The sequence below is a fragment of the Mixophyes fleayi genome, chromosome 7 (genome assembly GCF_038048845.1).
Source record: "Mixophyes fleayi isolate aMixFle1 chromosome 7, aMixFle1.hap1, whole genome shotgun sequence".
Lineage (NCBI taxonomy): Eukaryota > Metazoa > Chordata > Amphibia > Anura > Limnodynastidae > Mixophyes > Mixophyes fleayi.
The window spans coordinates 148,292,044-148,311,720 of NC_134408.1; the positions used below are offsets into that span (position 1 = coordinate 148,292,044).

Below are 19,677 nucleotides of genomic sequence, written 5' to 3' on the forward strand. Positions count from 1 at the left end.
TGACGTCACACGCGGTCTCGGGACTGTCTCCGTGTACCCGGCCGTCAGCTCTGCTCACCCGCTGCTGCCCGGACACCCGGATTACCCGCCGTCCCCCTCCTGCAGTGCTGTCCCCGAGCGCTGTGTCCCCCCCGCTCCCGGCTTCCAGTCGCCGCTGTCGGGATGGCCGCCATCTTGTGACTGGGCCCCTGGAGAGCGGCGGAGAGAAGGGCTGCCCCCAGGCCTGTGGCCCCCCGGGCCCCCGGGAGGTGCGGGCTGGGGGCGGGGAGTGTGACAGGCAGAGCCCCGGCCTGTCAGTCTGCAGGTGAGTGTCGTCTTCACCCCCCCCCCATATCCTCCTCACCCGGGGATCTGTCACCCCCACTCCTCCTGGCATCACATATAGTGTGTCCTGTACCACTGCCCCCCTCACCCCATATCCTCATCCGGGCATCTGTCACCCCAGTCACTGGGTCCCTCTCCTCCTGGCATCACATATAGTGTGTCCTGTACCACTGCCCCCCTCACCCCATATCCTCATCCGGGCATCTGTCACCCCAGTCACTGGGTCCCTCTCCTCCTGGCATCACATATAGTGTGTCCTGTACACTGCCCCCCTCACCCCATATCCTCATCCGGGCATCTGTCACCCCAGTCACTGGGTCCCTCTCCTCCTGGCATCACCTATAGTGTGTCCTGTACACTGCCCCCCTCACCCCATATCCTCATCCGGGCATCTGTCACCCCAGTCACTGGGTCCCTCTCCTCCTGGCATCACATATAGTGTGTCCTGTACACTGCCCCCCTCACCCCATATCCTCATCCGGGCATCTGTCACCCCAGTCACTGGGTCCCTCTCCTCCTGGCATCACATATAGTGTGTCCTGTACACTGCCCCCCTCACCCCATATCCTCATCCGGGCATCTGTCACCCCAGTCACTGGGTCCCTCTCCTCCTGGCATCACATATAGTGTGTCCTGTACACTGCCCCCCTCACCCCATATCCTCATCCGGGCATCTGTCACCCCAATCACTGGGTCCCTCTCCTCCTGGCATCACATATAGTGTGTCCTGTACACTGCCCCCCTCACCCCATATCCTCATCCGGGCATCTGTCACCCCAGTCACTGGGTCCCTCTCCTCCTGGCATCACATATAGTGTGTCCTGTACACTGCCCCCCTCACCCCATATCCTCATCCGGGCATCTGTCACCCCAGTCACTGGGTCCCTCTCCTCCTGGCATCACATATAGTGTGTCCTGTACCACTGCCCCCCTCACCCCATATCCTCATCCGGGCATCTGTCACCCCAATCACTGGGTCCCTCTCCTCCTGGCATCACATATAGTGTGTCCTGTACACTGCCCCCCTCACCCCATATCCTCATCCGGCCATCTGTCACCCCAGTCACTGGGTCCCTCTCCTCCTGGCATCACATATAGTGTGTCCTGTACCACTGCCCCCCTCACCCCATATCCTCATCCGGGCATCTGTCACCCCAATCACTGGGTCCCTCTCCTCCTGGCATCACATATAGTGTGTCCTGTACACTGCCCCCCTCACCCCATATCCTCATCCGGGCATCTGTCACCCCAGTCACTGGGTCCCTCTCCTCCTGGCATCACATATAGTGTGTCCTGTACACTGCCCCCCTCACCCCATATCCTCATCCGGGCATCTGTCACCCCAGTCACTGGGTCCCTCTCCTCCTGGCATCACATATAGTGTGTCCTGTACCACTGCCCCCCTCACCCCATATCCTCATCCGGGCATCTGTGACCCCAATCACTGGGTCCCTCTCCTCCTGGCATCACATATAGTGTGTCCTGTACACTGCCCCCCTCACCCCATATCCTCATCCGGGCATCTGTCACCCCAGTCACTGGGTCCCTCTCCTCCTGGCATCACATATAGTGTGTCCTGTACACTGCCCCCCTCACCCCATATCCTCATCCGGGTAACTGTCACCCCAGTCACTGGGTCCCTCTCCTCCTGGCATCACATATAGTGTGTCCTGTACCACTGCCCCCCTCACCCCATATCCTCATCCGGGCATCTGTCACCCCAGTCACTGGGTCCCTCTCCTCCTGGCATCACATATAGTGTGTCCTGTACACTGCCCCCCTCACCCCATATCCTCATCCGGGTAACTGTCACCCCAGTCACTGGGTCCCTCTCCTCCTGGCATCACATATAGTGTGTCCTGTACCACTGCCCCCCTCACCCCATATCCTCATCCGGGCATCTGTCACCCCAGTCACTGGGTCCCTCTCCTCCTGGCATCACATATAGTGTGTCCTGTACCACTGCCCCCCTCACCCCATATCCTCATCCGGGCATCTGTCACCCCAATCACTGGGTCCCTCTCCTCCTGGCATCACATATAGTGTGTCCTGTACACTGCCCCCCTCACCCCATATCCTCATCCGGGCATCTGTCACCCCAGTCACTGGGTCCCTCTCCTCCTGGCATCACATATAGTGTGTCCTGTACACTGCCCCCCTCACCCCATATCCTCATCCGGGCATCTGTCACCCCAGTCACTGGGTCCCTCTCCTCCTGGCATCACATATAGTGTGTCCTGTACCACTGCCCCCCTCACCCCATATCCTCATCCGGGCATCTGTCACCCCAGTCACTGGGTCATCCTCTCCTCCTGGCATCACATATAGTGTGTCCTGTACTACTGCCCCCCGCACCCCATATCCTCATCCGGGCATCTGTCACCCCAGTCACTGGGTCCCTCTCCTCCTGGCATCACATATAGTGTGTCCTGTACACTGCCCCCCTCACCCCATATCCTCATCCGGGTAACTGTCACCCCAGTCACTGGGTCCCTCTCCTCCTGGCATCACATATAGTGTGTCCTGTACCACTGCCCCCCTCACCCCATATCCTCATCCGGGCATCTGTCACCCCAGTCACTGGGTCCCTCTCCTCCTGGCATTACATATAGTGTGTCCTGTACACTGCCCCCCTCACCCCATATCCTCATCCGGGCATCTGTCACCCCAGTCACTGGGTCCCTCTCCTCCTGGCATCACATATAGTGTGTCCTGTACCACTGCCCCCCTCACCCCATATCCTCATCCGGGCATCTGTCACCCCAATCACTGGGTCCCTCTCCTCCTGGCATCACATATAGTGTGTCCTGTACACTGCCCCCCTCACCCCATATCCTCATCCGGGCATCTGTCACCCCAGTCACTGGGTCCCTCTCCTCCTGGCATCACATATAGTGTGTCCTGTACCACTGCCCCCCTCACCCCATATCCTCATCCGGGCATCTGTCACCCCAGTCACTGGGTCCCTCTCCTCCTGGCATCACATATAGTGTGTCCTGTACCACTGCCCCCCTCACCCCCAATATCCTCATCCGGGCATCTATCACCCCAGTCACTGGGTCCCTCAGTGACCTGGCATCACCTATAGTGTGGCCTATAACACTGCCCCCTTCACAGTATGACAGGGCCCCTCACTTACCTGACATCACCCATGATGTCCCCACCAGGTTCACCCATCATCTCTCCTGTCACCCACTTGCTGTGCCCTGTATGATGTCACCTGGCATCACCTGTGCTATTCTCAATGCTCTGCCCCCTCCCCATCCTAGTGACCCTGCTGCATGTAATGTATCACCCCAGGGGGACACAACCCTCCATAAGACCCCATTATACCCTATGTCTGTGCCAGGCAGTGACATTGGGACATTCTGTTCTGTATAAGGTCTTTTAAATAATAATTTTTACACATGAGCCCGGCCCCTGGTGCACCCGTCCCGGCTATAATGTGATGGGAGATAACTCCATAGTTATATTTCTGGATAAGTTCTGAGACCTGAATATAGAAATCACCATTGTCTGTCAGATCAGATTGTATAGGAGAGGATTGTGTTATCTTGTTATAGGTTATATTGCAGATAAGACATAGATTATGTCATGTATGTCAGGTCTGATGCATGCCAAGCAAAGCTGGGTTTCGTCATCCATGTGATCCTGACCTTACAGTGGTTCCTATGGGGGCTCTTGCAGCCCCCCCCCCCCCCGCCCCCCTGCACACAGACTGCACCTTCTGACAGCTTAGGGTTGGATGTATGTGTTTCTGGTGCTGTTAATGTGGCAACTTGTCCTGGTAACAGCCCTATAAATCTGCATAAGATGCTGTTGTCCGTAGCAACCAGTCAGAGGTTTACTTTCCTTTACTAGAAAATCTGCAATATCTTGTTGGTCAACTGTTTCCTTTTCTTCGTGTGTTATATGTGTCCCCCATCATTGTCATGATGTGGTGTGAGGAATACTTGTGTTAGTTGTTGGCTTTACAGGTGACTTTGCATTGAGAAGACTTCATGGCAGGAAGCTGCTGTCGTTGATATTTTGCTCTGTAATAAAGCCCCCGTTCTCCGTTACATGGGGAGACTGCGTTCTGTACAACGTAAGGGGGAGATTAATACTAGTCCAGGTACGTGTAGTGTCGTCCACTAACCCAGGTATCTGTGCCTCAGCACACTGGTGCAGTAATCCTTAATTGCAAACTCCAGCGCAGTCTTCTGCGTGACCTGAACATATATCAAACTATTAAACCTCATTTTATCTTACGACTCACTCTCCTTATTTTCCTAGTAATATTACAGATCATGGAGTAGGAGCAGTAGGAGGGATACACAGGTGACATTGTTTGTGTCAGTGGTATATGGAAGTGTTTAAAACATAGATAATTTATGAAACCGTCCACGTTCTCGGACATCATGGGATGAGCATATTTACAATAGAAGATGAGCTTTGTGAGTTACTTTACATATGTATCAGAGTGCAGGATATATAACTGTAAGCTGATGTAACGTTATTAGTCTAACATCTCTGTTCCTGACGATTTGTTGTATTTATCTGCAGAAAATGAGTTATTTTCATGTTTTAAAGAACGTGTTAGTGCTGTAAATAGATTAGTGTCCTGGGATATCAGTCACCGAAGCCGCTATACCTGTCACTACACGCTGTCTTGTCATTGTGTATCCTCGTGCCTGTCTACCTGCGCTCTCATTGATGTCTCTCTGAAGACGAGTGATTGTCAGCTGTGTGTCTTATGTTTGCAGTGGGTACAGATTACTAGATGTTGGGTGCTTGTTATGCAGCATTTATTCTTTTTATGTCTCCTGGGGATGATGGGGTTATCGGTTGTGAAATCTACAGAGACGTTGTCCTGACTTGTTTGAGGCTGTATTTGTGTGATGAAATATCCGTTGTGTGTGTGTGTGCGGCAGAGAACCACTATTCCTGTTCTGTGGGGCCTGCACTAGTAATATGTCCACTGCGTTTCAGTCGTTGGTGAACAGGGCTCCTAAATGAATCTATAAAGCACTCGTATCATACATGTCTGTGCTTAATTGTAGGAAAATGAATAACCAGACTTGGGACATTAGTCAAGTTTCTGGCAGAATAATGCTTAAGCCGTCATCTTCTACAGCATAAAATACACAGATGATGGGATCGCTTACCTAGAATATTCAGATTAGGGTTTTCTGGTTAATGTCCCTCCTCCCCCCCAATTTGAGCAGCCTAAAATATTTGAAATTCTATTTTGCCGCTCAGTGACTGTAGCTTAAAATACGTCGTAATTATTTCTGTGCCTGAGCCTGTTTCTTTCTGGAAAACGTGTTTTTGGATAAAAGATCCCATACCAGTTTATATTTACATTAACATAGCTATTTAAAAGACTCAAACTGTGTGTATTTTACTCACGGTGTTGTTGAAAATGCCCCTCATCCACAGCAGTGTACCGTCCTGTCATCATCTTTATATAGCTCCAGCAGATTCCGTAGGTCTTTACAATTGGGGTCCTGTCCTTAGTTATCCACCTCCGCTTGACTTTTAGTTTAGTGGTCTGTATGTGTCTTCATGCAACTTTGACTACGTATGTTGCATTTATTTATTTTTTTCGCCAATATCCTTCTGTGCTTCCCACAATAAATCATTGGTATCACGGGGCAACTCTTACTAGTGACCTAGATTTATGCCTGAACAGCACAGATAGAAGGCAGAAAAATAAAGATGTGTTTAGTAAAAGTTCTAGGAAGGCGCACACACGCCAGTAATTTAGTCATCTAAAGGTGAAAGCCCCATTTAACTCCATTTAAATGGTTTTCTTAATTTTGTTTCTGTAGAAGGTTTTTCAAAATATAAACAGATTATACTCGAAAGTTCTGACAAAATTAGTTAACTGACTGTGACGTGTTTTGTTGGCCAACGTTTTACTTTTTCCATAAACCGTTATAACTTTTTAGACCATAAAAAAACGCCATTGTTAATCGTACAGTGAGTGGCAATTAATCCTATATATAATTCTGGAATGAATAAGTACACAGTTGGGATGTATGTAATTGGTGAGTATTTAATTCTAAATACACATTTTGTGTTCTCTGAAATCAGCTACAGCTTTGGTTTCTTGATATAAGTGAAGCTCCCAGTCGGAGTCGTATTGTACTAACAGCTTTAATGCATGAAGATTGGTGTGAAATTGAAATGTTTACAATCACTCTATACCCACTTGCGATGTTGTTTGGATTTGAGAGTGTTGCAGTTTTCCGAACATTGCCTGCTCTTTTCACTTGTGCAAATGCATAGGGAAAGCTTAAGAGTCCTCCGATGACCCCCCCGAACGTGTGTAAAACTGCCATTAGCTGCATGTCCAGCACGGTGGCTCAGTGGTCAGCACTTCTGCCTTACAGCACTGGGGTCGTGAGATCGATTCCCGACCATGGCCTTATCTGTGAGGAGTTTGTATGTTCTCCCCGTGTTTGCGTGGGCTCCTCCGGGTTCTCCGGTTTCCTCCCACACTCCAAAAACATACTAGTAGGTTAATTGGCTGCTATCAAATTGACCCTAGTATCTCTGTCTGTCTGTCTGTGTGTGTGTGTGTATGTATGTTAGGGAATATAGATTGTAAGCTCCTATGGGGCAGGGACTGATGTGAGTTCTCTGTACAGCGCTGCGGAATTAGTGGCGCTATATAAATAGCTGATGATGATGTCCATTACCAGTGGGTTTAAGGCTGGGTGCACACTACAAATTTTGCACCTGATTATCGTGCCAAGCGCACAATAAACAATATCACATTAGTGTGTACGATACCCACGATCACGTGTCATCGTTCCAAAGCACTTTGTATTGTTTGATTTTATAAAGGGATTAAAAATCTCTATAAACCAACAATGCAGCCTGGCCATTCGTCAGTGAGTCAACACTAATGAGCTGCATTTTGATTCGCTGGCAGAATGTCACTGTACTAAAGCGGAGCTTAGATTCACCAATAAGATTAATTGCTGTATGGGAGCGCTACCAGTAAGCAGCGGTAAATGCTGTTCTACCTCTGCGGGGACTTTTTAACAGTTTAAATAGGTAAATTTAACATATTTTACATTTTTACACAAGTTTTATTACAGCTTCTTTGCATGACCACAATCTCACCTTGTGGCTCTCAGACCCCTGCATGGAATTGAAATGAACATAACATTAGTTTACATGCTCCCTTTCCAACAGTTCTGGAAGACAGTCATGTTTTCAGCATTTTACACCCACTGTAACATTTCTGGAAAGATGGTCCCCAGAGAAGTAACTTTGCTTTAATTGTACTTGTATTCCGTGTTTAGTCTGCGGCGTGTTCTGCACGTAATGTTCTGGTGCATCTTATTTTTATACCGCAGGAACCATACACAATCATATTAAACCAAGAAACCTGATCCGTCTGCGGAGAGCTGTTCTCATGCAGCCATGGGAAAGTCAAGCAGATCATTTTGGATAATTTATTTTTTTTGCTTTTCTCGAATTTCAGGTCGAACTGGTTTGCAAGGATTCATACTTGTGCTTCTTGCACTCACTGGCCTTGTTTGTGTCTAACCCCCCTCCTTGTGGTCCTAAGGGAATATTGCCCATCAATGTATGGAAACAAATGCAAGTACTGCATTAGTTAGTTGCAGAATTAGCAGTGGACTTGTTGTTTTATAATGTTAATGTTTGGAGCTGTGGTGTTTTCATGTGCAGGGATGTGCATTAGTCTTGAATAGTTATTCAGCTTGTGATTTGAATAATTTTGTCCTTTATTAATTTTATAATAAATATAAGTGTTTTTTCTTATCTCTTTCCGAAGAGAGACTGGACTGCACATGGGAAATTCATCGTTCACCTGAATATAGTGCTAATACCTGGCTCTCATCATGGGTAAGTTGCAGCCATGCATGTGTCAAAGAATACTCTAATTGCATATTGTCTTGGATGTCTGCAGCAATGTTTACTAGAGTACAAGGCTCTCCTCCTATACAATGTGTATTCAACTGTAACTCCGGTAACATTGACCTGTTACTGGCCAAAGCCGAGCATTGGTAGCCTCAATGTAGATTGAAACGCCGATAATAGCTGCTCATTTCAGCTGTCCCTATATACATAATACTGAGAATTACAATTATGCAAAGAATTAGCCCTCTGTGGTTGTGAGTACACACAGAATGAGAAGTTACTTGTCACACAGGGAAGTGAATGCAGTTGTTCACAGCAGTGTGGCTTGTATCCAAAATATCACATAGTATTTTACTATTGCAGAACAACTAAATCCATACAGTTATTTTTTCCTTAAATTCTAAGTCCTCTAACAAAAACATATTTGAGAATTTTGTTTATTTAAATCGCCTAATGCTGTTCATCCGCAGTTTCTAGTCTGCGCTAATTTATTTGAATGTGTAGACACCTCTGTAGTAAAATGCTTTTTTTTTTCCACAATTTGTCATTACCATCCTGAAGTATTCATGTTTTGTCTCATTTGGAGGGCTGTTGTCCTAGTGCAGTCATTGTAGTCCCTGTTTGCCTTTGGAAACGGTCTCAACAATATAGAAACAGCAGTGATGTCACCCACACATTTAAACAGTGGTGGTTCAAGTTTTTCTCAAACATTGAAAGAGGAAATCTACTTTTGGTGCACTTAGTATTGTATATGTTGCATTATTTAGTTGAATAGGGTTGTCGATAACTCTAATATGTTATATAGCAGAATAAAAGAACAAGGGGGCAACTGGACAAAACAAAAACCAAGGATTGGAAATGGGGCAGAACGAGGGAGAAGAGGGTTTGGAAAGCAGACTGATGGGGGTGAGGGAGTTGAGAAGCTCTGATCTAGAGCGGTCCTCAGTGCTGGGAGAGTATTATAATAACGGTAGGAAGTTATCCAGATACAAGGAATGATAATTTAGAGTCCATTTAATGCCTAAAGAAGGAATATAATTAGATTTGCCACTTGTGTGAGTGGAGATTTATGAATAGCTGAAGCTTATGGTTTATTCATTTTAATATGAATATCACATGTCGTAGAAAACAATCCTGCAGTGCTTCAGATAAGTTGGGTGAGGGGTGCGGTTTGGGTAAAGAACATGATACATGTAACTAATCGCGAGAGGGATCTAGGTGAAACTGTGTAATATGGCCGATGGGGTCAGTCTATAAATGTCCTCAAATTCTATTATTATTATTGAGAAATGAGCCGCTTCATCTACTTGCGGTTTCTGTTTTGACATTTAAGAGCGTCTTCCAGAATTAACTACTTGTAGCCTTCACCGTTGTGTAATCAGGGAGGACTTGGTCCAAAATGTTCCCTTCTGGTGGTACAGATATTGTTTGGATATTTTATGTGGTATATTTAATTATTCCTGATTTGAAAGGCTGCTGCTGGACTGATTTTTCTTCAAGGATATTCTTTTCCATGTTGTCAGTAAGTAGCCAGAAGCATCCACCACCCTCCTAATCTTTTGAGCTGGAGGCTCCAATGTCAATACAAGAGGTCCTCATTTGACATGTGAGGAGATAAGGAAGAGTAACTTAGCTATAGACTGACTACCTGTAAGAAAAGATGTATCCAATATGCTGAAAAGATGGGGCCACTGACATCTATAGACTTATGGGAAGGAGCGGTCTGTTTCTGGTCTGCGGGCATTCTCACCAATGTCTCCAGCTCTCGCAGTGGTCTATTGGGCAGGGATAGACATTGACTGGTGGGTAAGGCCTTGTATGGAATAGTTCAGCCTGGTGGCCGTGATATTACCGAAGACTGTTTATATATTCGTTAAACACGTAGATGGGACGATAGCTCCATCCTGGGAGTAATTGACATATGTGCCTTCATCCTCTGGGGGTGACATAGGAGCCTCCCAAAAACCAGATAGGTGAACAGGAGATAGAGAATGTTTTATAGAACCAAGCTGGAGATTCAGGGGTGGAGACTATTCCTTCTTCTGAAATGGGGCAACTTGGATATTTCATTTATTGTTCTAAGAATGTAGACAGCTTGTATCTAAGACAGAAAGTGAGGCCACATCAGCTGGTTATAGAGTTTAGCTCTCTGCAGTTCCCGCTTTAATGATCCCTGGTTTGAGCGATTTTTAGCTGTGATGAACGCAGCTCAGGGTGAACATACGCTGGCGAGTGGCAAGGACCTTTGGTGTAATGAACCTAAATACATTTTTTTGTTTCCAAAAGAGGAACGGCCCAGGTTCAGTTCCCGTCTGACATCGGTGTCAGTGCTATTTCACCTTCTGACAGTCACAAGGCCTCCTCTATCCACACAACTAGTTACTGTACTGTGTTATCTGTACAGGCGCACTTTCCTCTGCACTCAAACCTTTAGCAGAATTTCCCGGTACAGAATAAGAATTGAGTCCTATTGAGGACAGATGATAGTGTTATCCTGTGTGGCCTAGTTCTACTATAACCATAACCCGCTCAGACTGTTTCACTCTGGATGACATCACTTTGCTGTTTGTGCTACATAATAATGTTTGCACTATATGTGAAACTCTCTACTTCCTTTTTTGAAACCTAAAATTTGTGTCTCGATTTCTTTGAGCAATTACATCCAAATGTTGGGCTTTTCCTCTGACAGTCAGTAATCTGAGCTATGATGGGCTGCTGGTTAGATAGAGTTGTGTCCCCATTTTGGTGTCATTCTATGGTTAAAACGTGTAATCTGTGATGACAGACTGGGTTCCGCCTGCAGCAAACGCGGCCGCAGTCTGAAACGGCGCCTTTGTTTGTGCGAGTGAAGAAGCCTCAGGGCGGATTTTGGTATACAAACACATGTCATATCTGGTGCTGAGCATTGTGTACATGGGTTAGACAGGGATTCCCAGTGAAAGAGAGATGAGGTCATAGAGACAGCTACGAAGTTCTCCAAATTCTGGGGGGAAAAAAACAAGCCACACAGCGGTTACAATGTACCTATCCTCTTGAAATTTTACCGTACACTGCATTTTCCAGATATGCATTCATAAATTAATTGTACACATTTAACAATTCAAGATTTCCCCTCTCACACACACACTTATGTTTACCCTGGCAGCACATGGGTAATTCAGTAAAAATTGTACACACAAGAATTTCATTGCATTAAGATAAAACATTTTTTTAGCTAAACTATATTCTATCCAATCTGATTTTATAGTTTCCATTGGATTTTATTCCATGAGTTCCACACACAATTCACTTTTACTGACAGAAGGTTAGATGTATCTAAATGGGAGTCACTCGTTCCCGCCGGCCCCAGTAGCTGCTCCGCTCGTTCCCGCTGGCCCCAGTAGCTGCTCCGCTCGTTCCCGCCGGCACCCAGTTGTCCACCAACTCTGCCTGGTTCAGCGTGAGTGGGGAAGTCCCTTGATATATGCCACACTCTCCTCATTACTGCAAACCCGCTCATTATTCAGCACATTCACTGCCAGCGGGAGGCAGCGCCAGGTGTACTTATCTGTTACATAGACATGAGAGATGGTTTGTTTATTCTCCCCCCTCCTTCCACAGATGAGCAGCAGGCTCTGGACTCTATCATGCAGGATCTGGCTGTCTTGCACAAGGCCAGCAGACCTGCCCTGTCTCTGCATGAATCTGGCAGCACCAAATCCACCTCTCCCAATAAGCAGGTAAATGTCCATTTATAACGCTCCCCTGCATGGAGATAACCTATCATGTGTTTATCAATCTATTGTTATCCTATATCGATATAGCACTAACATATTCTGCAGAGCTGTACAATGAGGGAGAACATATCACTCATATCATAAGTAACAGTACAGTGAAACAATGATACGGTGGGCGAGAGGGTCCTCGTAGTGGGCGAGAGGGCCCTCGTGAGAGGTTAGTTTTGCAGAAGAGCCAAATGTAGTAGGAAGTGCCCAAACAAAATAGTTGCATGATTAAATGAGAACAATCTCCTAAACTTATCCCAGACCCCGCTTTGCCCCCCATCCACATACACCAAGTTCCCCAACTTGTAGGGTCCGGTGGTCTCAATTCTGGAATCAACCACTTTTCTGAGGGGGAGAGAAAGGGGTTAAAGGTGAAAATGTTAATGAGGAACTCTCCATATGACAGTGCTACATTGCTGGATTGTATCAGATGTTACATTACAAAGCAATGATGTCGGGAGAGGTTATCGTTCATAAAATGCCAACATATTCTGTAGCACTGTACTACAACAGAATACATGACACATACAGATAGACTATTACTCACAAGAGCTTACAGTTTTCTCCTGCTTCTTGCTAGTGGCGTCTGTGACACAGCAAAGATCCCGCGTTACTACTTGCCCCACCGGTGACGTGTTCTATAAACATTTATTGGGTTCAATTTATTGTAACATTTTTCTTTCTCAGTCCCTTAGCTGTAAAGCAGTTTTCACTTATTGGTTGTAATAGCTGCTGCATTGCTGTTTAATATTTACATGTGTCATTGCAGAACGATGTACGCGTTAAGTTTGAACATCGTGGAGAGAAAAGGTAAGATGAGAGGGGCGCTTGTTCCCAGCTGGCTACTTTTTGTCATTTGAAATACTGCTGAGATGTCAGTGTGGACACAGCTGAGATAATGTATCTGAGCGTTAGGATCAACTGTTCTAAGGAAATGATATATTAGAGTCAATAATCCCTTCTACAAAGTATCAGCAACAGGCTGCATGAATTTATGAAAAAACAATCTTGCCAAACAAATCTACTTGCATTGTATGAAGAAGTGAGTGGGTAAATGGGCCTGATTCATTTAACTACAGATTGTTCTTGCTTTTTCCAGCTGGTAGTACCGTTGGGTGGATCTCTGATAGGGGAGGTACTAGGTATAATTGGATCATAAACTTAGAGATACCACACAGTGCCAGTCTGCTGCACCAACAGCCATGTATTAAATGGGGCATAGACTTTGGAAAGGAACACATCATTTTACCTTGTTATAAAGCATTAGTGAGGCCTCCCCTTGAATTGAGCATGGAAGATATCCTTAATGAAAGATTGGGTATATACATACACACCACCCCTTGAAACAACTGAGGTTTCATCTCCAGCTGCAGATATTTGTATCCAGGGGGTAGTTTTACATTTAAAAGTAGAAAAGTATTTGGGTTGCTACCACTTAATTCATGTCGGGTTACTGGTGACAAGGGCGATATGTTTTCCCTGTTTCCCTGGGTCCGTTATCTCTATTGTACCAAGTCTCTCACATTCCGAGGCAGGAAAAACAAGCGCTTGGAATGTGCTGTGATTACGTCTCATGACAGAGACCAAAGGTCACTTCACTTGTCCCTGTTTACTTAGAAATGTCCTTTATCGCTTTATGGATATTATAAAAATAGTGAAAATAGGAGCATAGAAAAAGGGATCATGTTGTTTGTCTTCGGGATGTTCCAGTAGACACGTGTATGGGTTGTGTCATGTAATATAGAACTCTGCGGAAGGAGATGGCGCCATTCCTGCAGCGTTTCAGAGACGCGTTGCGTTATGTACTATAGCGACCGTCTGATCTCCGGCGCGAGCTCTGGTTAGGGCCGCCCCATTGTAACACACTTATCCTATAAATGTAACAACCAGTGTAGAATCAGCCATAGTAATAAGATGTCATTGTATGAAACACTGTGTGCAGTACTTTGATATTTGGGCAATAACCCTATTAGCAGCAGCATTGTCATTCATTCTGTCAGTCGTGTTCATTATTTTACTGACCTATTCATGTGAAATAAAAAAAGCCGAATGATGTTAGAAATCCCCCCCGGCCTAAAGCGATGACTTTACGGTCTTACAGAATCCTGCAGTTCCCCCGACCTGTCCTGTTGGAAGATCTCTTCGCTAAAGCTAAAACTGCCTTTGGTCAGTGCATGGACCTGCACTACAGCAATAATGAGGTAAATGACAGTCTTGTTTGCACAGTTTTACATTGTACTCTGAAAGGATCCAAGTTGCAATTAGTTTCTTTTTTATTTTTATTTTTTTATCCATACAATTTTCAAAGTAAGTTTATTTTTTGGTGTGCACCATTTGCGTGTCTCCTCTCATTATCCTATATAAACCTAGTACAAGACATAGTGGTGTGAATAGAGAATAACTGTCTTTCATCATCGCCTTCTTGATATCCGTACAAGTCACCTGTGCAGGATCCCTAAATCTGTAGCATATAAATTGTTTCCCAATCAAACATGGGCAAGAATTTATATTTTCCATTTAATTGTATCTGTATGTGTTTAGCTGTGTTTTACACCTGTTTTAGCCTTTTTCATGAATCCTATAAACGAGCTTCATCCAATTACTACAGGACTCATTTTGGAATTGTTCAGGGATGAAATCCGTAACTTTCCCTGGATGCAAATCGCACTTCATCCAAAAAACCATCTTGTTTTATCAGTGATGTCTCTTCTGTTAGAATTATTTTGGAATGCAGAGGTTGTTTATTCATTCACATCAGTCCCTGTCTCACTGGAGCTTACATTCTAAATTCCCTACCACCCACACACACACCCACACAGCGATGCTAACCACTTGGCCACGTTGCTGCCCGTATAAAATAATTCTCGTAGATAAAACAATGGCACAGGAGGTGGTGCCAGCTGTTTCTGCCGTGATGGATTTAAAGTATCTGACACCTATATTTCACCTCTAAAAATGTTAATTGTTAAAATAGAAATTCAGCTCTGAATTGTTTAGTAAAAGTTGAGTGTAGGGATCACAGCAGAGACTGACAGTCATATTATTGGTAGAATCTTATAACTAGCGAGTGAGTGATTATTAATCAAAAATGTAATCAACAAGAGAGAAACAGGAAACGTACAGAAACTGGCTGCACCCCAAACCATTTCCTGTGGAGCTGTGCCAGGATCGCAGACCTCTCGCCAGTCTTACAGTCACGCGTTTATAAGCACTGGATACATATTAACCAACAAGTCCCACAAAATACAGGGATTCAGCGTTCCCAACGTTTATTCTCCTTTTTATAAGAGCACTAAACCCTAAATATAATTTTCTTTAATATGTAAAGGCAGATATATATATATTCACTGGCACAAACTTTATTTGGTACTTGTTAATTATATGGGCGCCACTTAAAACATGGTTGCCACCCACCTGTCACTAGGTCTATCTTGTAGGGGTTTATTCAGCCCCTCACTCATTCAACAGACTCCTCCCTGAAATGACAGGTGGGCGGAGTCTGTGTTTCAAGTGACGCCCATATAATTAACAATTACCCTTTATTATTCTCATCTGACCACTTTGATTACTGTGCTTAATTGGAGCTTCGGATAACAACACATTGCTTGTTCAGATCACGAATAAAACCTGCTCCATCCTGGAAGTAAAGTGCGTTGCTGGTAATGGCGGATATATTAATAGTTCTGCAGAACGTAGCGTTCCCTTGTTTACTATCCCGGTGTGACACTAATGGTGGTAAAACCCCCTGTCAGTCTCTCCCACGTGTACAGGTCCTGGGAGGCCTGATTCATTTAACTACAGATTGTTCTTGCTTTTTCCAGCTGGTAATACCGTTGAAAACGCAGGATGACTTGAACAAGTCTGTGGAATTACTGGACCGAAGTTCTCACATGAAGAGTCTGAAAATACTGCTGGTTCTACATGCTCACCATCAGGTTAGACTCCGCGTTCCCTGAGTCACCCGTATATCCCTCATCGCGTTTTGTTGAAGCATTTCTCATATTAAATGTAATTGGTTCACGTTCTTTGTTGTTTACTTTAATTATCTGGAGTGTGCGGCCATAAGATCTTTGCTATCGCATTATTCCAGTCCAATAAAACATTCAGTAACACTCACAGGTAATCTCTTCAACAAAAGTTTGTGACTCCATGTGGGGTTTTTGGGACGATCGCAAGTTATGATGATTATGGAGGAAAGTAAGAAGTAAACTACATGCGATATATTGTTTCTCAAGAAAACATAGCTCTAATAAGTCCTGGATGATCTGTGCTTTGCGTAGTATGAGCTGAGATAAGAGAGTATAATCATTATGTATTTTCTCCTGGATTTAGGTCCCCAGCCTGTGTGACATGCCGTCTCTGGAAGATCTGGATAACACAGTGTTTAGAGGGACTGAGAGAACGGACAGGACGACTCTTCTTGGTAGGTTGTAACCTGTTTGCACTGTATCTCCTGTGATACGAATGTTGCACATCCGTATTCCGTATTCACTGTGTTCTATATGTCCCTTATCCAGGTAATCCGACCAGAGATAGGAGTTCCCCTCCTCCAGGTTACATTCCGGATGAACTGCACCAAGGTGTCCGAAACGGATCCTTCACCAGCATAAATAGTGAAGGGGAGTTTATTCCTGAGAGCATGGACCAGGTGAATCTCTTAATAAGCTTGTTATATTTCCGTAATACACCCAAGAAGTCACAGTAAGTTTGTGTGTAGCTATATGTATGGATGTTATGTATGTTAGTCTAACTTTGTATGTTTCTTTGCTCCGCAGATGCTAGACCCTTTGTCGCTCAGTAGCCCTGAAAACTCTGGCTCCGGCAGTTGCCCGTCTCTGGATAGCCCTTTAGACGGGTAAGTTGGGAATATTCCATTTTTAGGGGGTCTTGGATTTCCACAAGTTCTGGACAACATTGAAGTGTGTGTTTTTCGGTCTTGTGTCCCCCTTAGAGAAAGCTATCACAAGTCCCGGATGCCCAGAGCTCAAAGCTACCCCGACAATTACCAGGAGTTCTCAGGTGAGGCCTGATGAGTGTCGCCTTCCACAGACTACACTGGTGCTGTCCTTAACGGTTATGGGAGATTTAGATGCAATTTATCTTAAGTAGAAGTTTTGCATCCTTATTAGACAAAACTAATGAAACAGGTTTTTTTTTTGGGGGGGGGGGGGGGGGGTTTCAGCACAATGCTGCCCTCCATCCAGCTGATGACGGCGATGTTGGAGGGTTAATATCACCTGAACATTGGGCCCCTACAGGGTTTATCTCGGTTCTACGAGTTGAAGGAAGCAGGGTTTGAGCTTTAAGTAAATTGAGCTGGAATTCTCCCTGAAACAATCGGTTTTCTTTAGGTAGAGATTCAGTTGCTTATTGCAGAAATGAGGGAGGCTCGGGATTGGCAGACATTAGTGCACTGAAGATATGACCTATGGGGTTGGGGATTTTACCTCTGGGGGTAACTGTGTTCTTCTCTGCACTCCTAGATTACGACATTCCAGTGTTTGAGAAATTCGGAAAGGGTGGAACTTACCCTCGAAGATACCACGTTTCCTACCTTCATCAGGATTATTGCGATGGTAAGAGACCATTTTATTATATTGGAGTATTACTTTGTTTAGATCAATGGACACTTGTATGTACACATTATATGTATATACACATATATGGCCATGTATGAAAGATCCGTGTGTCCAGCGCTTGAGCGGCTGAATCCAACAAAGCATGTGGTGGAACTATGACCACATGCACGGTTAGATCCTGTGATTGTCTGATCAGATTTTACCATCGGTTCTCAATGTCATTGGCTACATCCCAGCCCAATGTTAATCTTTTTTTTTGGGCTCATGCAACCTGAGATTTGCAGCTAATTAGGTCTTAAATGGCCTAATTGACCATTAATATCACAACGTGTATGGGTACCTTTACGGGGTCCACACTTTTCCCCTTCTCTAATCCCTGTAGGAAAAATTGTTCACAAATAGTATTTTTCTTCAGCACCTCTGGAGCTGCCCCAAACTCATCATTTTGGACCGATATAATTTCTGGAACATGCTTCCAGCAAGTTCTTTGTCTTGGGTTCCCAGTAACCTAGAGCGAAATGGTCGTCTTCTCTACGGTTCATGGGCTTTTGGATGCAATGTCTTGTTTTTGAACACAGGGGTTAGATTTTTATTCAAACCTTTTTATGTTACCCAAAAGGAAAGGTTCCATCCTATGTTGGATCCAAAGTCCTAATCAAGTTCCCAGAAGGGGCGGCCATGATCAGGGGCCTGTGTGTGTGTATGAGGGGATCTCTTCAATCTGAGTTTTTTCCTTGGGTCCTTCGCCTCGTCCTGAAGTTATTACAGGACACCCCCTTTCTCCCTCTCAGCTGCTTTGTGTGGTCCATCATTTGCTTTATTTCCTCCTAGCCATCTGCATTAGTCATTAAATCTGTTGTCCTTTCTGCCAATAACTCCTCCTACAGCGATCCCATGACCCAGATTTCCTCAGGAGAACCTTTTGCTAAATACACAATTTCTTGCCACCTTTCCTAGCTGCAAACTCCTACAGCCGTACCGCATGGTAAACCAGAAAACACTGTCAATGTTTTCATGTTTGTAGGCCGCAAAACCTTTCCCAGGGCCAGAAGAACCCAAGGGAACAGCTTCCGATCTCCAGTTAGCTTCAGCCCGACGGATCACTCTCTGAGCACCAGCAGCGGGAGCAGCGTCTTCACCCCAGAGTATGAGGACAGCCGGCTGAGGAGGAGGGGGAGCGACATAGACAACGCTACCCTGACGGTGATGGACATAAGCCCACCCAGCCGATGTCAGTGCGGCACTCTTACTATGTCTGTTTAGAAACAAATAGTATCTGCAGCGGATTATTCACCGGAACGTTATGTTTGTTTTCAGCTCCACGCGCCCCATCTAACTGGAGGCTGGGAAAACTGCTAGGACAGGGGGCGTTCGGCAGGGTGTACCTGTGCTATGATGCAGATACTGGGAGAGAGCTGGCGGTGAAGCAAGTGCAGTTTGACCCAGACAGTCCTGAGACCAGTAAGGTAAGACTGACACCCTGCATGTTGTGTCTCGTTACTTACACCATCAGCTTACTGCAGCGATGAATAACTGATGGCTTCTATACCGTGCCTCCAGCTACAGAACTACATATCCCAGCATGCTCTATGCACTGACACACCTTACCTTCCTCAGCTAAAATGATTTCTGATATCTGTGCCGTCTCCACCTCCAGGGCTTGTTCACACGTCTGTGCTGGAAAAATGGACAAAACACTTGCAAATAAATGCATGCTATATTGTTGGTTTACTGGCCCGTATGTAACTTGTATTTCATGCATTTTATGTGTTGAGTTTTTGCCAATACAATCTCCTGCACTGCTTGTGATTGTCTGGTAGGTCGTGCTCAGGGGCTGGGGGACAAGGATCATCTGCCCCCTGGATCAGTCCCATAGTGAGCTACCTTGGGCTGGGTCATTGGGCTACCCGCATTTTTATTCCTTTAAAATGTTCCCAACAGGCTGCTGAGTCAAGTTTTACCCCCCAGGTCGTGCTGCGTTTTAAAATGGCAAACGTGGAGTTTAAAAAAAAATAATTGAACGCGGTGGGAGCTGCAGCGTTGTCTATTACGTGACCTATTCTTAATGCGCTTTTCATGCATTTTTATTGAAGTTTGGTAAGAGCTAAAAAATAGCTCTGAATGAGCTG

At 45.3% G+C, this 19,677-nt stretch overlaps 1 protein-coding gene across 1 annotated transcript in view; it reads left to right on the plus strand.

Annotated features, from left to right (window-relative positions):
• Positions 1-19,677, plus strand: part of MAP3K2 (mitogen-activated protein kinase kinase kinase 2) — a 29,921-nt gene continuing 10,244 nt past the window's right edge. The window contains exons 1-13 of the mRNA XM_075181108.1: positions 1-304; positions 8,120-8,190; positions 11,806-11,924; positions 12,739-12,779; positions 14,071-14,170; positions 15,791-15,904; positions 16,302-16,392; positions 16,487-16,617; positions 16,745-16,824; positions 16,921-16,988; positions 17,453-17,545; positions 18,573-18,779; positions 18,866-19,014. Coding sequence (XP_075037209.1) covers positions 8,187-8,190; positions 11,806-11,924; positions 12,739-12,779; positions 14,071-14,170; positions 15,791-15,904; positions 16,302-16,392; positions 16,487-16,617; positions 16,745-16,824; positions 16,921-16,988; positions 17,453-17,545; positions 18,573-18,779; positions 18,866-19,014 — 1,197 coding nt within the window. The 5' untranslated portion in view covers positions 1-304; positions 8,120-8,186. The remainder of the gene's footprint in view (positions 305-8,119; positions 8,191-11,805; positions 11,925-12,738; positions 12,780-14,070; positions 14,171-15,790; positions 15,905-16,301; positions 16,393-16,486; positions 16,618-16,744; positions 16,825-16,920; positions 16,989-17,452; positions 17,546-18,572; positions 18,780-18,865; positions 19,015-19,677) is intronic.